The sequence below is a fragment of the Atractosteus spatula genome, chromosome 8 (assembly GCF_055471065.1).
Source record: "Atractosteus spatula isolate fAtrSpa1 chromosome 8, fAtrSpa1.hap1, whole genome shotgun sequence".
Classification (NCBI taxonomy): domain Eukaryota; kingdom Metazoa; phylum Chordata; class Actinopteri; order Semionotiformes; family Lepisosteidae; genus Atractosteus; species Atractosteus spatula.
The window spans coordinates 11,065,041-11,087,258 of record NC_142713.1 but is presented as its reverse complement, the minus strand read 5'-3'; the positions used below and the strand labels follow the sequence as shown (position 1 = coordinate 11,087,258).

At 38.9% G+C, this 22,218-nt stretch overlaps 1 protein-coding gene across 1 annotated transcript; it reads left to right on the top strand.

The window, feature by feature from the left end:
- The first annotated feature begins 722 nt into the window (after positions 1-722).
- LOC148829197 (protein mono-ADP-ribosyltransferase TIPARP-like) lies at positions 723-20,980 on the top strand. The gene is made up of 6 exons (XM_088923469.1): positions 723-791; positions 2,228-2,991; positions 3,743-3,911; positions 13,035-13,222; positions 13,733-14,002; positions 19,677-20,980. The coding sequence occupies exons 2-6, from the start codon at positions 2,372-2,374 to the stop codon at positions 20,122-20,124; spliced, it is 1,695 nt and encodes a 564-aa protein (XP_088779595.1). The 5' UTR covers positions 723-791; positions 2,228-2,371; the 3' UTR covers positions 20,125-20,980.
- Positions 20,981-22,218: the final 1,238 nt, after the last annotated feature.

Genomic DNA, 22,218 nt, shown 5'->3' with positions numbered 1-22,218 from the left:
CAAAGAGCTGTGGGAGTCTGGAACAAGCTACCAGCCATGTTTTTGAGACTGTGTGTGATCAATTACAACTGTAGTAACTGACAGGTGTCTAGGCAAACAGTGTGTTGCTGTGATGATTGTGTCCTGCTGTACTGTATTTGCAGGTGTTTCAATTTCCTTGTTTTTTAAGGAAATTTCATGACTTTTACATTAATACTATAGCGCTTACACGACTGGGTTCGCCAGAAGAAGAAATGGCACTGTCACTCCGAACAAAACAGTGTGACTCAGAATGATCAGAAGACAGTGGGCCGTCTCGTTATAGGAACACATGCAACGGAGCAACATTCCTCACACTCACTGTCCCATCGTACAGTAACTCCCTAAGGTCACATGGTGCCTAAATGTTATTAACATAATCATTCATATAGTTACAATCACAGTTTTTTTTATTTATAGCGTTATATGTTGAGTCCAAATACTGTATAAATCCAGACACTTACCGTAATTAGAGTGCTTTCTTTCACGCAAAATGAAACATGATTTTTAAGTAGTTTCACCTGTACACGTTTTATTACCACGTAAATACATGGCAAGAGTGAGTGAGACTAAAAAAACACTATTCACGCTTGCCCACATCCTTTTTCCAAAACTGGGGGGTCGAATCTATCTATATACAGTAAGTGAAAACAAAAACGCGCCACAGAATAATAACAAAACTGAAAGTGAAACAAATTCTTAACGTCAAATTGAACATTCTCAAATGTAACCAAGGATGTTAAAATACAGGCTATCGGAGCTCAAGAGTCCAGGTAAGAATTTCACAACAGAAATACGGACGAATTAAATTAGTTTAGCTTCATTTTATGAGATGCATTTTATTTTTAAATAACTGTCAATTGCTAGAACTCCTAATAGGAATTTTTAAACATTATACCGGAAATGAATAAATTCAAGACATGAATATGAATACAAAACATTGCTTGGAAATATCACTTTCTCCGTTGTTCTGACTTCTGCATTCCAGGCTTTCGTGTTTCATTTTATTTTTTTATAACATCTGAGCAGGATTGTCGGTTTAGACGTTTGAAGAACGTTACTTCTGGTTTTCCGCTTCTGGTTTTAAATTTAAAAGATGTTAATTTTCTGCTAACGTACTACAAGCATGGATTGTTCATTTGCTATGAATAGGATACAACATTTATAATAGATTGTGAAGCACCTCAAAACGAAAAGACACCATCTGAATAAAACAAAAACTACTGTATCTGCAAAACTAGCCGATAATGCAATTTTACGAGGACTGTTCTCTGCACAGGCTGTCGGATCCCCTAGCCACCAAGGCTCACAGATGTGCACAAAACAGGTAGATTACATATTACAGTTTTATTTTACATATTACTGTCAAATACAATAAGTATTGTATTTGACATGGCTCGCAATTAAAAACAAAAAAACCGGAACAAAAGAAAATGAAGGTATCTATGAGAGGCGCATGAAAAATAACACGTTAATTTCAATCCTCCAGCAGTCCAGGCATGCTTCCTTAGGCCAATACCGAATTAAAAAAAAGTACTTCGGTTGTTTTACTAGAATATACTAGACCGTCATGACGGTCCCAGAACAATATTTTTATTATCGACCTCCAGAGAAAAGGAGGCAGATTCCAAACCCTCTACCTCGAGTGGATTTTCCCTTTCTGGACAGAACTGTTATGTCACACATAGCGTCCGTTTGGGGTTTACTAGGATTGTCCAGAAGTGTCCGGTTGATCACAGGGGAAGCAAATATAAACAAGCCTGGGGATATTGTGGACCATGTCTACATGCGGACTGACAGTCCTTTCTGTCCCTCTGTTAGAAGTCCTCTGTTAGAACCTCCTCACACCTCCCATTTCTGTGTGGTAATTGACAGGCATCTCGTCAGTGAAGTTCAGTGAAGATTGCTGCACATTGTACTGTTTGCAGTAGGGCATCAAGAAAAGTTTAGAAAGGAGAGGAAAGTGAACACAAAAGAGAAAATAACACCATACCCAACAACCGTTATATGATAACGGAAATAAACATTGTTCCAAAGCTGCTGATCTAATCCTACTTCTGTACCTATCTGACACTATCATTTATATATACCTATTAATATAAATATTATGTTCCTATTAATTAAAATTACTGTGATCATTCAGTGTAAAGGATAACATAAAGGATTATTAAAAATGATTCAGACTTTTATCTTGTTTTCTTTTTCTTAGCTAAGGGGAATTCCATATTCAACAAGGAAGGCCTGAGTCAAAGAATTCCCCAGGTCTGACACTTCTACAAGAAATCTTGCCTCTGCTTTGAGGACAACATGCTGCAAGTCCACGCAACCTTTGGACTACCCCCCCTTGACTAAGATGGCTGAACTTCTGACCAGCAAATGTGAAGTCCCCCCAAAGAAGAGGAAATATGACTTTCAAGGGGTCTCAGACTCACCTGGGCAGTTCATTGGGAGTTTTCTCACTTCCACTCAGCTGTCTCTCCAGATACCTCAGAACATCAACACTGACCTGCCTGTCTGGGCCTCAGTTCGCACTTGCCAGGTGGAAATACAGTGGAACATCACACCATACAAAATTGATATTTGCATTGTTCCTTTGAACTCCAGCACAGTGGCTCTCCTCCAATCTCAGGGACAACTCAAAGACGAGCAAGAATGCAACCATTCACACACAGGAGACGATCTGGACACAGATCTAGCTTCAGGCCTTTACCAGCCTGTTCGCAATGCTGAGTGGATTCAACAGGCTTCCTTTCACACCAAGCCTTATGACAACATAAAGATATGTGACAAGTTTCTTCTTGGAACCTGTAGGCTTGGCTTTCAGTGCAACCAGCACCACACACCCTATCCCTACCACTGGCAGCTGCGTCGAGAAGACACATATCAGTGGGTGAGCGTGTCCCATTCTGCACAGATAAAGCTTGAGAAGCTCTACTGCATCAAGGACAAAGATCAGGCAACACTGATACAAATGTAGGTTCAGTGAGGTTTCTCAAGGTTTTTATTAAGGCTTAAAAAAGTTTTTTTATGGCCTTATGGCTGCGGTTCAAATCTAGATTTTGCTTTTTTTCTCTATTGTGCTAGGGAGATCATGTTTTGTGCATTTTCTATAGTAATCAGTACTCGTACATTTTACATGTTTTAGGTCAAAATTGGGAAAATATTTGTATAAATTGTGCTATGCAACAGAACCACCTGTTGTTCAGCTGGGTGACACTAATACAGGTATCAATGTTTCAACAACTCTAGTCATACATTAGACATTTGGTGAGAATACAATGATTAAGAATAAATGGTATTTTCCACTATTATCACTTGTCAAGAGTGCTATTTGTGAGAGTTAGCAGGATGGAGGAGGTTTGGGAATCCACAGATTTCCACCTGCCTACCAGTTTTTTGACTTTGTCTTCACAACCTTGTGCTAAAGCTCAAACATGAAAAAGATCAGAGTTTAGCATAGTATGAGTGTGTAAATCAGCTTTATTTTTTTAATTTGTGAATTAAATTTATCAGTGGTTAATGCTTAAGACAATAGACTAATTGTGTGCTAGCTTATAAATAAAACATTGTTCATTATAAAACCCGGGAAAGTTCATGTACTGAAGAAATATATAGGATTTAATACTAATAAGAAATTTATAATCCATGGACTTTGTGTTGCAAGGAAAATGTTAAACATAGTATCTGTTGCTTCATTTCTTGACTGTTTGCTCTGATTCTTCAGGAGCCACACATTCACCCTGGATTTTGAGAAGATGATGATAGAAAATTCAGAAGTTTATGGTAAAGTGAGAAGACTCTCAAACACAACCAATCCAGAATGGAACACCCATTTCCCCACAAACTGGCAGATTTACTGGTGGAATGATTTTAAGTGGGAAAAGTACACAAAGGTAAGTGTATAACCTTTATTTTGTTAACACGTAATCGGTAACATCTGTAAGTGTAAATGCATTATACTATAGGAGAAATGAAATCACAAACCTTCATAGCCTTACTGAAAACAGTACTGCCTAAAAAATAAAAAAGAAAGAACAGGAATTGAAGAAATATTTTCAGTTTCAAACATAAATAAATGTATGCCACCCGCATTCTATCAGGAGAAAAATAAAGACTATAATATTACTTTAACAAATTACAAGGACAACTTGTACAAGTACTAACAAGTGCTCTGGACTCCTGAAGTTGAAGGTTTCCGTTAAAAATGTTGTTGATCTATCAAACATCTTTTGCTGTCTTCCTCAGTGGTTATTCTGTCAAAACCTAGACCTGTGGGAACAGTGAAAGTCTTATGTAAAATTGCTGCTATAGATGCAAACATCACTATAATTATCACTGACTTATCATTATAGTTGTTGACAGTATTAGCAGTTGTATAATTCTTAGCATTGTCCTGAAACTTTCAGTAAACGTTTCCCCAAAGTCTCCCAGTCTGAACATGCAACTCTGTTCAATAGTGAAGCTAAACTGTCACACTGTCAATTCCCACAGTTTTAAAACTTTTAATTTTCAAACAGAATGAACAGCATTAGCAATGCTACTGTATGTGGGAACAGCTTATAGAACAGGCTTATAACTGTAACTTACAGATGCAGCCATTCAAAGTGCGCGGTACAGACACGTAGCGGAGGTAATTCGCTACGGCCTCACGCATCGTGACGCGCGATGACACAAAATACCACGGTACGTGATTGGTTGACCGACAGGGGCACTCGTGGTGCGTTGGTCGGTCATAGAAAGATTTAAATGTCTTTACTGTGCCCATTTTAGTTTTGAATATTTATATGGAATTTTACCACTGAAGGGAAATCTTAGTAGCTGAGCATAAAAAGAATAGGAGCATACTGTAAAGCGTGTGAAGGCCATAAACGATATTAATTTTGGAACATAAACATACAGTATATGGCTGGTCTCGGTACTTTAAAGAAAACATACACACCAGTATTCCATTTCTCCCTAAACATTTTAAGCATCGAAGTCTTTAACTAACGTGATACCGGAGTCAACAAGCATACTTTTAGAATTTGATTAAAAGGTAATATAATATGGAATCGCGTATCTAAAGAAATTAATAACGATATAATTATATTCATGTACCGCAACACAAGAATTGTACACGCTGTACGATGTCTGTTGATAATGTTTGTAGGGCTTTTTCAACACTCTTCATGTGACCCTGGCGGTGGTGCTGTGGGTTAGGTTCCTGACTCCCCTATCACACGTTGGGTGTTCAAATCCAGCTGGAGCCATCACTTTTTTTTTTAACAAACATTTCTTTGAAAAAATAAAACGTTTCCCTGGGTCAGAGATTAAATAAAACTTCACTCGCACCAAACAAATTTATATTTCTAAATATCACAACATGATCAAATTTAAGTCATTTTAATAACAATGAATAGTCACCTATGCGTTACAATATAAACATTTATATTGATTTAAAACGCGTTAAATCTCGCCTTTATTTAAAACCCATAAATAAAGCTGATACTGTTTAGACTTTTAATTATTTAAAACTGTATTACAGCAGCACAATGCACAATGCAACGTAAATCGCTATCTTTGTCTTCTGCGTAATAATGTTCACCTCTCTGTCCAGCAAATTAACAATAGTAATAATAATGAACTTTATTGTATATGCCGCCTTTAAAGGTGGATCCTCAAAGCGCTTTACAGGATAAAAACAATAACAACAATACTGTTAGGCTGGGCAAACAATTTTTTTTTTTAAAGAAATACAAAATGAGATATGATGATGTGTTCCGGCTTAGACATTAAGGAAGAGCATAACATGGGGGCGGCGTAGCGGTTGGCTCTGGCTTTCCCATCTATACCGATGCACTGCAAGTACAACCCCCCTCTCTGCGGGAGTGCTGGCTGTGACGAATTAAACCGGTTTCACAGGTATTTTCAAAGTAGAAGGGGGCGAGATTTCCAGCGAAAGACACCACCCCCCCTCCAAAACCCAGTAAGTACAGTACTTACTAGTTAAGAAAGCTAGGCTCCTCAATGAAATCGCTTTAACATGCTAATGCGTTGGTGTAACAGTCCGGGCGTGGCAAGCTTCTAATGTCAACCCGACTACGGCGAAAGGAACCCTTCTTTCATTGGAAGACAATGAACATATTCTAGCCCTAAATGAATTAATAGCAAACATGGTTTACATAAAAGACATTTTTCCAAGAAAGTTTAGCCTTTGTCACTAATGAAACCACTAAATAAAGACATAAATATAGAAATCTTAAGATTTTTAAAATACATGACTTTGCTAAAATTTATTTAAAAATAAAAACGATTACAAACGCCAGTGGAGAGAGAGAGTGCTTACTTTGTCAGCACCCAGACAAAAATACAGTGCTTTTATTCATTCTTAATCAGATGGTGACAGTGAAGGGGGAGCGATAAGGTTGAAGGTGAGGAAAAAGAAGTGAAAGAGGGGGAAGCTTAATTGACTAGAACAGGGGAGGGATGTTAGTTTTGCATAAGGGGCGGGGCTATGGAAATGAGGTCTAATTGGGAATGTGGAGTTACATGTTCTGGCTGTTTGTGAATTATCGTTGTTGAGTATGGAGTGTTGAGGTATTGATTTTGTGTAATACTTTATGTTGAAAATTGAGATGGATTTTGTTTATGATAAAGAGGATAAACTGGGATGGGAGGATGGTTTGGTTTTGCATAAGGGGATTATGATAATTGAAGAATTTGAGAGAGTTTGCGGGCTGTTTTTGGTTTGTATTTCGAATAATTCGTACAAGATATTGAGATTTGTTGATAATTGGAGGACGGTTTTGCTTTAATGGTTTGATATATTTGATTTTGTATTGTGGTTGTTATCTATGTTTTTGGTTGGTATTATGTTTATATGGTTGTTTTTGTTGGTTGGTTGTTATTATGGTTATTATGTTTATTGTGTCATTTTTGATTATTGGATGTAATAATTAAAAGAGAGAGAGAGCGCCTTCTTTTTACTTTTGTAGCCAAAGGGCCTTGCAGATCAGATTCCCTTCCCCCTATGGAAAGACACACATGTTTTCACAGTTTAGAAGTCGCTATTCAGACGCAGGTGAGCAGCCCCTAGATAAAACATCAACTTTATTTAAACTCCAACGAAAGTATTAATGGTTTTTAATTACTGTACTCTTATGGAACATGCCACACGACATCTGCATTGAACGATTAAAAATAAAAACGATTACGATTGGCACTCCTGTAGCTTTTTCACGAAACCTCCTTTTTCACGAAACTTCCAACAGATCTGTTCAACCGTTTTTTATCGGGCACCTCTTATGTCAGGCGTAAGCGATAAATATACAGTATTTAGCTGAAAAGCTGTACAACGCAAGACATTTCGTTACTCTAGGAGGTTTTGTGAAAAAGCACATTGTGCTGCTGTAATAGTTTAAAAAAACGTCTAAACAGTATCAGCTTATTTATGGGTTGTAATTTAAAAAAAAAGTCCAAAACCGCACTCAAAATGCAATTTAGCGCTTTCTGGCAAGAGAAGACCCCCAAATTAATAATGTAACATGCTACTGTTTGTGCATGAACATAGTTACTGTATACTGTTATTTCTTTAGATACGCGATTCCATGTTATTTTTTAATCCCTGGCGGGACCGGGAGTCCATAAGAATCGAGTAATAGGTTTCATTGCGCTTTGACAGATCGTCTTTAAATCAATTGCTTTAAATCATCAACGGTGAGCGCCCTGGGGGTCCGGCTGCCTTGGTGCCCGGCAGGATACCAGGCCGCAGCAGGGTGATGGTCGAACCGGTGTCGACGAGGGCCTGGCAGGGTCTGCCCTCGATGAGGGAGGGAAGAAATAAGCCCCGACTGTGGCCAACCCTTCCCACGGCAGCAGGCGGGGTGAAGCGCTCCTTCTGGCTTTCCGGAGTGGGGGTAGCGTCGCTCAAAGGCGGCCTTCCCCTCTTTAGGCCACCCCGCTCCCGTTTCCCGACGGCCTTCAGAGTCCCTGGGGCTCCAGCGCCTGGTACTCCCGTGCGATGTGTCCCCTCTCCCCACAGCGGTGGCAGATGACCAGCCGTCGTCGCTCCCCCAGCATCGCCGCGCTGGGTGTCTCCTCCTCCCCATCTGATTCCCCGTGCGCCCCTCCATTGGTGCCCTACCGGTCTCCTCGAATACGGCATCAGCCTGTTCAGCCAGAGCCAGGGCCTGCTCCAAGAGGATCGGCGCGGCCAGCATCACGTGGCACTGCACCTCAGTCGGCGCCAGGGCCCAGAGGAACGCCTGGAGCGCTATCTCCCAGTGGGTCTCCTCCGGGAGAGTAGGGTAACCCTGGCGGGCTAAGTAGGCCACGTCTGCGGCTGTTACCTTCACTGTTACCTGGATGCCTCTTTATTTAGAACTCACTCTTCCCCCTGCCTGTCTGGCTTCTTTTAATCCTTCTGTGCCCGGATTGCAGCGGGTAAGATATTTTTCCAAGAAAAAAAGAGAAATTAAAAAAAAGAGAAATTTCACCAGAGCCCCTTCTCGTGTCTAATTTTTAGTTTAGAAGGATTCAAGCAGGATTTTGGATGAAAGGCAGCCACCTTAATCAAGCCCAAATCATAATTGAACCCATTCAGAGCCTTTACATTTACATTTACATTACATTTTAGCGTTTCATTCTGAGCAGAAGACCCTCACACCTGAAGAAGGCTTGCGTTTTCTCCTCTTTTAAGCATGTGTACAATGCTGTAATACAATTTAAAATAATTAAAAGTTTAAACAGTATCAACTAAACTCCATTAATATAAGTATCAAGTGGTATTAAATAAGTACAGCTTTTTAGTATAGATTACACTTTTCTAAAATGTATTTAAAAAATAAAAACGATTACAATCTAATCTTTCCACGTTTGATCCCAAAATCCCAAGAAAAATAAATCTAAATGGGGAGAAAGCTATGCTGAAAGTTTATTAATATACTTAGAAGACAAAAATAACAATTTATGTTGCATTTGTCTGATTGTGAATCAAAAAATACATTTAATTAACTGCTCTCAATGACAGCTGACAATCCTCCATACACTCAAGTGAAAAATTAGTAATGCCAATGTAAACGTCGTATTTACAATTTGTTGATAATAGAAATGTTAAGTTCTCTAAAGCTTTGTGAGGCAGCAAAAGGCAGCAAAAGATTCGAACACCCTATATTGTAATGAGCTGCTGAGCTGAGAATGGGTTATGTTCCTGCTGTCAGAGGGGGTGGAAAGTGCCCGCGGTCATTTAATTAGTATTACAATTCGCACTGATTCCCTTGCGAAGATATGGACATAAGAATATTCGTGCGTGGTCAAAAAATGGCATTAAGCACTTAAAATTAATTTGGTTAATAAGAGTAAACTGTAACATGCTGTAACAAGATCGGCTAAACTGGGATCTATCGCTTACGCCTGAAATTGGAGCTGCTCGCCGCGCAGTGAATAGCGACTAATAAGTCTGTCTTTCTGTGGGGGGAAGGGAATCTGATATGATCTGCAAACCTCCAACAGAGCTGTTCAACCGGTTTTTGTCGGGCACCTAAAGTTTCAGGTGTAAGCGATAAATATATTTAGCTGAAAAGCTGTACAACGCAAGACATTTCGTTACTCTAGGTTTCGTGAAAAAGCACATTGTGCTGCTGTAATACAGTTTAAAATAATTAAAAGTCTAAACAGTATCAGCTTATTACTCAAAATGCAATTTAGCGCTTTCTGGCAAGAGGAGACACCCAAATTAATAATGTAACATGCTATTGTTTGTGCATGAACATAGTTATACTGCTATTTCCTTAGATACGCGATTCCATGTTTTTTTTTTAATCCCTGGCGGGACTGGGCGTCCATAAGAATCAAGTTATAGGTTTCATTACGCTTTGACAGAAACCAAATTATATCTTTATTAATTTCTTTAGATACGCGATTCCACATTATATTCCCTATTAATCAAATTCTAAAAGTATGCTTGTTGACTCAGGTATCGAGCGTATTCGCAGAAAAGCTTAAAACTACCACTTTTTATACACGTTATTTCACGTGAGTTAAAGACTGCAATGCTTAAAATGTTTAGGGAGAAATGGAATACTGGTGTGTATTTTTTCTTTAAAGTACCGAGACCAGCCATATACAGTTTACATACTGTATGTTTATGTTCCAAAACTAATATCGTTTATGGATTTCACACACGTTATGGTAAAATTCCATATAAATATTCAATACTTAAACGGGCACAGTAAAGACATTAAATATACATATACATACTGTATACAGTACAGTATACATGTTCTTAAATCAATATCTTCTATGAGCATGTGAAAGGCATGGTGAATCGGAGATTCTCAAAAATTACTGTACTTTGCATGATTGGAAACAAATGCGTGATTGGATCAACGAAATGCTGTGGTGTTACTTTTACAAAAGTGAATGAAAAAAAGAATGTGGACCAGGGCAACACTTTGAGTTTACAGCTTGTCCAAGGTCATTCATTATACTGTAAATACTATTAGTAATATCTTCGGTAAAGACTTTGATGGCGACAGCTCAAACATGAGAGGTTGAGCTTTATTAGCTCCACCTTGCGGAAATTCAGGATACTATTATTTTATTTGCGGTATCATGCGGTTTCATGCGGCACTATGCGAGAATATACGGTATTAATACCGTAACTTGGGGTATACTGCGTCAAGCGCACTGGAAAATAATGCGGTATCGCCCGCTTGTTTTGAATGGCTGCATCTGTATTCCCAAGATGTTACCTGTAACAGAAGTAAAAACTGTTTGTTCTTTAGTTTCCTGGTTCAACCCATCAATACCCCTTAGTGTTGTATGTTCTGTATTTGAATCAAATCCCCTTTCAATCTCCTTTGTTCTCGAGTTTTATGGTATAGTGATCAAAATTCTATGTGAGATATTACTTGGGCATTGTAAAGTTTAAAGTTTTTTGTAGCCACCAGCCATATCACCCTGCAACTCACAACTGGCAACCCACTGAAACTAAGCCTGTATTGTATGAGCCTGGATGGGAGACCTCCTGGGAAAAACTAAGGTTGCTGCTGGAAGAGGTGTTAGTGGGGCCAGCAGGGGGCGCTCACCCTGAGGTCTGTGTGGGTCCTAATGCCCCCGTATAGTGACGGGGACACTATACTGTAAAAAGGCGCTGACCTTCGGATGAGATGTAAAACTGAGGTCCTGACTCTCTGCAGTCATTAAAAATCCCGGGGCGTTTCTTGAAAAGATTAGGGGTGTTACCCCAGTGTCCTTGCCAAATTTTCTATTGGCCTTTACCAATCATGGCCTCCTAATAATCCCCCTCTATGAACTGGCTTCATCACTCTGCTCTCCTCCCCACTGATAGCTGATGTGTGGTGAGTTTACTGGAGCACTATGGCTGCCGTCGCATAATCCAGGTTGATGCTGCACATTGGTGGTGGTGGAGGGGAGCCCCCATTACCTGTTGTCATGTCCCAGTGTGTGGTCCATGTGTGTTTTGTTGCTTTTCCGCACTTCCTGACCTTGAATGTTCTCCCTCCCCCATTGGTCCATCATTGCATCATTGTTTCTGTGTGACATCGTCTTCAATTGACTCTCGGCCAGTCAGAGTGCAGATTATTTGGTGTATTAGTTGGAGGTTTTCAGAAGGAAGGGGCCTTTCGTTTGACTTCAGTCCCGCTCGGCTCAGCTTAGGTTTCGTTTCGCATTTGGTTTTTGCTTTGGTTTCGTTTCACTTCGTGTGTGTGTCTTTTCGTATAGCTTTGGCTTTTTGTTTTGTTGGTTTGTGTTCGTCTCTTTGTGCTTTGGTTTGTTTGTTTGTGTTTATCCTTGTTTCGCCATTGCCTTGCCCAAACTTGTTGTATGTTATATGTTCAACCTCTGTGTTCTTTTGTACCCTGTTACTTATGTCTAATCTAGTTTTACCTTATTTTTATTCGTAGTTCACTTGTGTATTTGTGTGAACTTTTGTGTTAAGGGTTAGTTTAGGTTGTTGGGTACATTCTACACACTTAGTTGATTTTTATATTAGTAACACTAGTTAGTACGGATGAGTGCCATTTGTCTTGTATGGTTTTGGGTAGTCAGTGAAGGTTAGCTAGGGCGTTTGAAGACGCCGAAGACCGTGTGTTTCGGGTTTTGTTTTGTAGTTAGGTCAGCTTTCTCTCACTTTCTTAGCCAGCTCCATTTTGTTTGTTATTTTCTTTCCTTTGGCATCGCTCTAGTTCCCTGCCCCTGTTTGTTATTGTGTCTTATTTCGTACCAGTCACTTATTCACCTTAAAATAATCACTTTTGCACCAACCCTTGTTGTAACACTTCCTAAGTCCCTCACCAGAACCCACAAGCATCCAAAAACCATTCTAAATGTTACACCCCTTTTGCCCTAGACACTTGTGGTCGTAACACCTGTAAAGTGCTTTGAGTGGAGTACCCAAAAAAGCACTATATAAGTGTAAGCCATTATTATTATTATTATTAAAGTGTAACGTCCCGCTAATTAAATTTCAGATTTTCCCCAAGCATTCTGTTTGGTTTTCTATTACTTTCCCACGTCATTGGGTTGAGGGCTTTCCATTACTCAGAAAGAGTAACAGGTTCAAAATGGATCTCTGTAGTAAACCACTGTTCATATCTGCCCAATTAGAAGCTGTACCCTTTATGATGATGTGCTGTTTCCTGTTTGGCTTTTAATTAATCAACCTTTTGAGACCTACTGTCTCTGAAGCTTTTTGGAAGTCTAGATATATTATATTGAATGGTTTAATTTTATCTACACTCTCTTTTGTTTGTTTGAAGAATTCTAACAAGTCAGTTAAACAAGCCTTAATTTTCTTAATCCATCTTGATTGTCTCTTTAAATGCTGTTCTGTGCATTATTTGATTTTAAATAACAGTGGTTTCCCAAAACCACACTCTTTAACATGTTACTTCTCCCCCCATTCCTGGTGCTGAACAACAACAAAAATGGTAAGAATATGTACTGTATATATGACAACAAGAAGCTCTATTTTGTTGTTAAGAGCAATTTCCCTGGGGTTGTGTTTTTTGCAGTGTGTTTTAAAGATTTTGCTAGCCAAAATGGAGGCTGGAGAAAACAAATGCACAGTCACAATCAGGAAACAGAAGTATGAGGTGGACTTCAATAGCTTAATGCAGACAAACCTCAAAACGGGATTTGTGCGGAAAATACGACGACGACCCACCTTCCGTTCTCCTCATTCCCTGAAGCCTCACTTGAAGTAAGGTTTCAGTTCTCTGTGCTTTTTGTCTTACCATTTGTTTTTTTCATTCTTTTTTTCAGATGATCTGCATACAGTATACTTTCAGCTCACTCATGTTGTTTGCATATTTAAAAACAGCTAAAGATATTTTTACAAAGATGTTACTTAAGCTCTAGAGTTAGTTCTAATGTATTGCAAAATACAAAAGGTAAGCACGTAATTGACCAAGAGCATAACATTTTTTAAGAAAAAATATTTTTCTTAATTTTTAACAGCTTTTTTGGGATCTTGTACTGCACCCATTGTGATATATGATTAATGTAATTCACGAGATTGTGACATATTAAGAAAGTCCTCAGTCTTGAAATTCACCTTCTGGGATAAACAAATTAGATCTGATTTCTGGGTGTGATCATATCATGTCTAGTGCCAAAATTAGGGTGGTTTATAACATTCACCACTCTGAAGAGCTTTAAAATGGTTTTAGTTCCAAATGAATATTTGATGGTCTTCTTTCATTCTCTCTAGGACTGTTATCTTAAATGAATTGCAATTTCAAAGTGATATGGTTCCCCAGAAGTACAACTTTGATCCACTGTCAGAATTTAGAAGTTGGTATCCCCCTGTGTGGACAATGCCACTGGCCCAGGACGAGTTCAAGAAAGTGGATGTGCCCCCCTGGGAACAAGCATTTTATTCCATTTATGAGCTTTTCCACGCCACTTTGTCTGAGATGGAGTTGGAGATTGTGAGCATCCAGCAAATCCAGAATATCTTCCAGTGGGACAAATACAGAAGGTAAGAACAGAAGACCCTTAATGTCCAAAATTAGGGCAATGAAGGTATGAAGATTGCTGCAAGAGTTGCTCATTCAATCTTGTGTGCTACAGTACAAATGAAAAACCAGGGATTTCAAAGGAAACATTCAGTCCCTGGTTAAATATTTAGGAAAATCCAGTACAAATGCTGTGAAAGTTCTATGGAAAGCATCAAGTCACAGTATTAAAATCAAATTGCTATTGCAAGGCATCAACACACCATATTGCTTAAGAACAGAATATTAAGAGACAGCACTTTTTCTCCTTAGGATGTACATTTGGTTTAGTTTACATCTAGTTAAAACCTAGAAAATAACAACTTACATACACTCATATTAACATTTTGAAGGCATTTAGACAATTTTAAGAATGCAGTAATAAAACATGAAATGAAATAAAAAAAATGTGTATTCTATTTGCAAACCATTGCCCTTTAGAGTTTGATTGTCTCTCCTGTTTGTTATTGCAGTGCAAGCAATGTAAAGATAAAGGCAATAACCTTCATTTATTTTTTTTATTTTTGAAAAAAACAGAACCAAAGAGGAAACCCATTTCAGTCTGGTGATTTTATTAATGCTTTTGACCATTTGCATATACAGTACAGGCAGAAAAGGAGTGGACCAGGTTCTCAAAGTTTAGTGTGCTCACTTTAAAATGCAAACTACAAGCTGTGCGTTATTAAGCCTATTTGGAGACTTGTAGTGTCTATATTTTTTCGGGCAGTCAATTTGTCTGTATTTATTGGGTGGTTTGGGTCCACAGCCATATAATGGTTAGATAGCCAATTTCCTTATGTGTAACTATACCTTCACACACCTTGCTGATCACACTTCTCTGCCATCTTTCTCCCACAGTGCAAGGAATTCAACACATGTTGCAAACATCAATCTGAATGTATGAAAAGATGCTAACAAGACATGCTACTCTTTTTTAGGTCATGGCAGCTAATCTACCCTTAAAAGTTTTTTAAGTACCGTATTTACTATTATGCTGTATTTACATATTTTCTGCCATTGACAAATTGCATTTATTATGAGAACTAAGTAATGGACCACATGTAGTATTCTTATGTAAATTAACTAAATCAGATTACAGCTCATAAACTAAATTGCGTAATTACGTAACAAAATCGTCATTATTGCTTACATTCACCATGTTTATAATACCTCTACAGAAAATAATTTGTGGTTTTTATTGGGATGTTAGTCATGCCATCAATCTATCAAACTGGCTTCCAAACATCATCATAGCAGAAGAAGCTACAGTATATCCACAAAAAAGCAACATTGAAGCATTAAAAGATCCAACCAAAAGAGAACACTTCCAAGAATACACTAGATAAAAGCTCTTTTGGGAGATCTCAAGACAAATATCACCTATGCCCGTGAACAACAGGACTGTTTTTACAAAATGACTAGATATCCAATGACTGTATTGGTCACAAGCACTAGGGTTTCTGTGCATGACAGACTGACCAAATTCCAAGCAAAAGAAGCTGGCCTACTGACAAGTCAGAAGTTCAAAGGTGAACTGTTATGACAAGGCATTTCACTTGAAATGAAGAACGGGTGTCACACAAACAAGGCAATTTAACATCTTGCAGACATTAGTAATATCAATGGTTTCTTCACTGCCACTGTTTATGACTTAAAGACCTTTTAAGACTTAAGGAAAGGGGAGAGCTGATCTAGGAAATGGCTGCGGTCAATGCCTATTTGAAGGAGATGGTTCCAGTCAGTTAAGAGCAGAATATTTAATTCCACCCCACAACACAGAATCAGAGACAACCTTAGAATTCTACGGATATGTAATGGAGAACAACAAAATAGCAAGAGATAACAGACTTACTGCTAAACTTTGTGTCACGCTCAGTTCCCTGTGATTATTCATGTCTTTCTGGTGTGTCTTGTTGTGTAGCCTATTTATTTCCTGCTTCTGCTCTGCTACTTGCTCAGCATTGTTGTTCAGTTGCCCTGAGACCCGCCTAGCACCAGGTCACTCCTGTCCTTGGCCTGAGGGTATAGGTTTCTATACGGCTTCTCCTGAACAGCTGAGCCCGGGCTAACCCCCGTCTCGCTGCTACGCATAGGGTCTTTATCGCTCTCCTGCCATTCCACGGTTGGTCCTGTCGGACTTACGTGACAGAATGCTGAGCCTACTTTACACCCCGCAAGTGTTTTTTTTTCTTTTTTGTTTCCTGGCTTTTGCAATTTTTTTTCTTTATGCCTGGTTCTAGGCTTCCATGCTCCCTGCTCTTCTCTATCTGTTGTGGGTTATTTCTTTTACGTGTTGTTTGTTTTCCCTGTTCCATCAGGGTTTATACTCGTTGCGTATTTTGCCTTTGTCCCGGGTTCCCACACCCTCTCCTACTCTCGCTGTCCTGGGCTCCCACGCCCTCTGCTGCTGTCACTGTTCCGGGCTCCCACGCCCCCTGCTGCTTCCGTGTTCTGGGCTCCCACGCCCCCTGGTCTCCCTGGCTCCGGGCTCCGGGCTCCCATGCCCTTATGTGTTTATTGTTCCCCTGTTCCGTCAGGGTTTAATTTTGTTTGTGATTTTTGTTTGTTTGTTCGGTCTGGTTTTTTGTTTTGCTCCTCTGGAACTCAGTTTCGGCCCCCCCTTCCTCTACTCAATAAAGGTTTATACCCCGGAGGAGAGGGTAGCTCTCAGCCGTGGACTCCCGGAGGTTTCCTTTCAGTTAAATGAGGTTTTTCCTCCTCCCCAGTGCTGTGCAGCTCTTTTTTGGGCGTCAGGAGCTGCCCGTGAAGGGGGGTACTGTCACGCTCATTACACCTAGAGGGCGCTCTACGTTCCGTCTGTTCCTAGTTCCCTGTGATTATTCATGTCTTTCTGGTGTGTCTTGTTGTGTAGCCTATTTATTTCCTGCTTCTGCTCTGCTACTTGCTCAGCATTGTTGTTCAGTTGCCCTGAGACCCGCCTAGCACCAGGTCACTCCTGTCCTTGGCCTGAGGATATAGGTTTCTATACGGCTTCTCCTGAACAGCTTAGCCCGGGCTAACCCCTGTCTCGCCGCTACGCATAGGGTCTTTCTCGCTCTCCTGCCATTCCACGGTTGGTCCTGTTGGACTTACAGTACGTGACACTTTGTAAGCACAGTGGAGAGGAAATAATTTTTACACTCTCTGAACACATCAGATCTGGACTAAAGAGTTAACCCAGAATGATTTTTTTAAAATGCCATGAATGTGACAATCTAAAAGAAAAGGAGAAATCTAACTGTGTTAATCAGAGGGCCCATTGCAGGCAAGACCATAACAAGAATCTTGGAAACTGTCTCATTCCTTTTGCTGGAGAGCTTCTTACAGAATCCAAGTGTGGGGTTCAGACCTCAAGTGGCACAGCTGAAATAGCAATGCTCTGCCTTTTACGACTTGTCAAAGACTCTGAGATTTGCACAGAATGCTGTAAAATCCTCCTGAAGTAAAGCTGTTCTCCACAATTCTACAACTTAAGCAATTTTTGCCTGCTTCATCATATTATACATAAATATGAAAAACATGGTGAACATGAAAAATGGGTCCATTACACAGTGCTTTGTGTTCTGGACAGTAGTCAAACAATTTTGTGTCATTACCTCAATTCTATTTTAGTTATTTCTGTACTTCATTGCACTCAAACCAAGTTGGAGTGCAGCTGCGTAGTGAATTGAGTTGTTGAATTAATCCTCCACTACTCCAGTTCAGAATTAGAATTACCAAGACTTCTGTCATCGAACTCCAGTATGCTAATACAGTACAGTAGTAAGTCTTGGCAGCAATGGATTTCCATACAACTGGCAACAAAAGTGTACATTCAGATAACTAAAAAAACTCACTAGTAACACTGAAAAGTGTTTCTGATTCTATTGCAGGATTTCACTTACTGACTTTACCAATAAACATCTGAAAAAATACTACTTTCCAATGTTCCAAGGCAGGATCTTCCCAGAATTGATGACTCAATTGCACAAACCTCACCTTAGACAACTTGCCTGATAGAAATAGTTAACTCCTTATTTACTATGTTTATATTTGTTTACCTTACTGTTGTTTTATTTTGTTATTTGACTCCTGGTCATGTTTCCATATTGTTTATGATAACAATAATTACACATTTATGAAGGGTAATTGTAAGATAAAATGCTAAAATATATAACATGGTGTTTTGAAGATTTCCAACCATTATGATTCATGTCTAAGAAGACTTCCATAAGAAACTTGTGTCCAATTCTGGTATTTGAACTTGTTTTATTTACCAAAAGTGAATGCTCTGTATGTAAAAAATTAGCAATGAAGTCCTTAAGTGAAGTCTTCATTAAATATATACTGGAACGTAAAGTATATCACTGGGGGAAAAAACCAGGTGAGATCAAATTCAAGATTGTTGGCTTTAACAGAAGAAAATATATTTCACAAAAAAGAGAAATAAAAAAAACATTTGTGTAGACCCAATGTTTAAAGCCAGTGACGTTCCTATAAAAACGTAGAGGTTGAGATGTGCTAATGGTGTTCAACTTTATTTAAATAGTAAAATGTACCCTCACCAGGAAAAACCAGGTAGATTCTAGATCTGATTCTAAACCACAAAGAAATCTTGGCTAATGAAGAACAAACTGGAGATTCAACATTAGTTCAATGACTTCCACACAGTCCATATTTCAATATAGTCAGAAAGTCTGGAATTACATGGAATCACTAAGGAAAGTAACTTTACAATGTTCTTCAGGATAAGATACATAAAAATACAAGCACCTTTAAGGGCAGAGTATTTATTTCAAAACAAAAGGTGGTGTTCAAACATATTTATTAAGTTTCATACTGTAATGTACTAGTTTGTGTATTTCATGCATACATTTATCTTTGCTATGACTGGATAACAGTATTTATAAAAGCGATTGAGCCACAGATAAGGGTTCCTGCTCTATCTGTCCTATCTATTCCAAAACTAACTTCTATATATAAAAGAGAAAAAGCACTCATCAAATATAAGCAACACAGATGGAAATGTCTAATACATGATGAAATCACTTCCTAATGTCAATGATGAAGGCAGCATATTTAAATCTTATCCACATGTCTGTACATGAAATAAGGAAACAATAGGAGTATACTCAGATGGTCTATATACTGTACAACTGCAGAAGCAATAGTCTCTGAGTCTCCCCTTTACATTTAACTAAAGCCTTAACTAAAGTTTTTCAACGAAATAAAGTTTCCACTATGTTACATTTTGGAAACCTCTGGATTTTACACTTTAAAGATTAAATATCAGAATACAACAGAGGTTATTTATGGAGATCTAGAGTACAACAGAGTTATAGTTTTTGTAAAAAATAAATGCCTTACTGATAATATGGAGCTTCACAGCTTCACTATCCTGCATTCTGCCCTTCTATTAGTTCATTATGTAGAACTTGTCAAAAGACTACACATGGGCACATGGAGTTTACAAGAAAACAGCAGTCAAATTCATGAGATTTGTAGTAAGCATTAAATTCAAGTATCCATACCATCACTAATAGAACCAGTGTTACAACAGATTCATCGATAGTCTATTAATTCCCATCTTATCTTTTGGACATTTTATGCTTGGAAATAGGTGATGAAATCACAGGCTGTCCTGTTTAGAGAAACATAACTATTTCTTTTACATTTTAGACAAAAGGACTTTATGTCTGCGAAGCACTCCCATGGTATAACAATTGAGCGCCATTTATTCCATGGGACCACAGAAGAATCAGTGGACATCATTTGCAAGATGAACTTTGACCCCCGAGTGGCAGGGAAGAATGGCATTGCTTATGGCAGAGGGAGCTACTTTGCAAAGGATGCCAGCTACTCTGACAAGTATGCCCCAGCCACTTCAGAGGGATTCCAGTACATGTTCCTGGCCAAAGTCCTTGTGGGGAAAACCATCATTGGAAACCAAAGCTACTACCGGCCTCCACCTCTTTGTCCCTCAGCTGCAGGAAGTGACATATACGACACCTGTGTGAATCGTGAGAAAGACCCATCAATTTTCGTTGTCTTTGATAGCTGTCAGTGTTACCCTTATTACCTTATCAAGTACCGAACTCTCTCAGATGTTGTCAACGCATTTGAATAACAGGGAATACTGTAAAGAGACCTGTGGAAGGTTTGTGGAAACTTGCTGATTTGGTTTTTTTTTTAATTGAGCTCTTGGGTACTAAATGTGTTTACTTATTGTGCCTGTCACATAAAATATCTTAAAGCACTTTATAAAGAAACTTGGGTTTCCAACAATACAAATTAAATACAGTAATCATTAAATAACCAAAAACATTAAATCCAATTGAATTTACATATTTGTAAAATAGTTTGAAATTAAAATAAAGCCAAGTGAAATTACAGCAAAAGCATAGTAAAGCATAGAGATAGAGACATATGGGAAAGCTTGAATGAAAAAAGTGGTGTCTAAGGACACTGTATTACACATCAGTTAGGTATGTAGCAGTAAGACATTGTATGGTGCCAAGTATTCTAACTTGGTTCTAACTTGGGTTTCTCCTTTCAGAATTATTTTAAAGTGAAGTACTTCTCAACCTAATTTCTTCACAGAAAATAAGGTATGATTAACTGAATAATAAATTGAAAGGTCATATGTTGTCACTCAAATAATGAGGATTACAGTGGCATCATTGCCTCCTATTGATGGAGGACTAACGGGCGGGGTGGTGAGTGTGGCTAAGGATCTGCGCCTATGGCTGGAAGGTTGCCGGTTCAAATCCTGCAGCCGGCAGAGGAATCCTACTCCCTTGGGCCCCTGAGCAAGGTCTTTAACCCCAACTGCTCCAGGGGCGCTGTACAATGGCTGACCCTGCGCTCTGACCCCAAGATTCTCTCTGTTGCTCTGTCTGTCTCATGAACAAGTTGGGGTATGTGAAAAAGACACATTTCTAATACAAGAAATTGTATATGGCTAATAAAGTGATAAAGATGAATTATAAGACTGAATATGTTACTTAATATTCCACACAATTGTTTACAACAGAAGACATCGATATCATAACCCATGTTTAAAATCACACTCCATCAGTATTGGGTAATCTTGACATAGCTGACATGCAGGAAAACACCAAAATCAATGGGGACTGAGTGCATGTTCCAAGGCATAAGGAATATTATTCATAGAACCCTAAGGAGGATATTTCAGTTCTCACTTTGATTGGGAGCAGTGCTCACAGATTGGAGAACTGCAGATGTAACACCAATTTATAAAGAGGCAGACAGAATTCAACCATAGAAAACCTAACTTCTGTTACAGATCAACTTTTGAAAACGATAATTACAGATAAATTAAATGAATTCTTAGAAAACAATGGTATTTTAAGAAACGGCTAACTTCAGTCTAGAAAGGGAAGGTCCTGTTTAAATAACTTGCTAAAATTCTTGAACAATCAACAAGAAGAGTAAATACCACTGAAGCATGTGACATTGTATGTTTAACTCTATGAAAACTTTTTTATACTACACACACCACCCTATGCAAGATTATGTAAAACACCACCAAAAATCTAATTCATTACCTACCTACCAACCAGTGATCCTATTTACAGGTGCTAAAAGCCCTGCCCCTTGATGGCTTCCAGTGGCTGGTCAGCTGATATTATAGACTCCACAGCCCAGTCTGCTACAAAGCCAAATTGACTAAGACATCTGCAACAGTGTATTTCCAATTATTCTTCAATTTTCTTAGTACTGTAAAACTCAAACTGAGATTATGCATTACAGAGAAGACTTGTGGCCACAACATATTGGAATTATCCATCCATTCAACTGCTTTATCCAATATCGGGTCGTGGGAGGAGCGCCAAAGCCTATCCTGTAAAGCAGCAGGCACAAGGAATGATACACCCTGGATGGGATACCAGTCCATCACAGGTTACACACAGAAAAGACATGCACAAACTCACACCAGGGCCAATTTTCCCAGAATTAACCTACCCTTATGTCTTTGGACTGTGGGCGGATGCCCACATGAACACAGGGAGAATATATAAACTCCATGCAGACAGCACACCTGGAATTGAACCCAGGGTCCAACCGCTGCAAAGCAGCAATGCTTACCACTGCACCACTATAGTGCTCATATTTAAAATATAGTTAAAATGAATAAATGTGTTTAGTGCATTAAGTAAGGATTTAACCACTTCATCAAGTAGTGCAAGCAACTTACTGT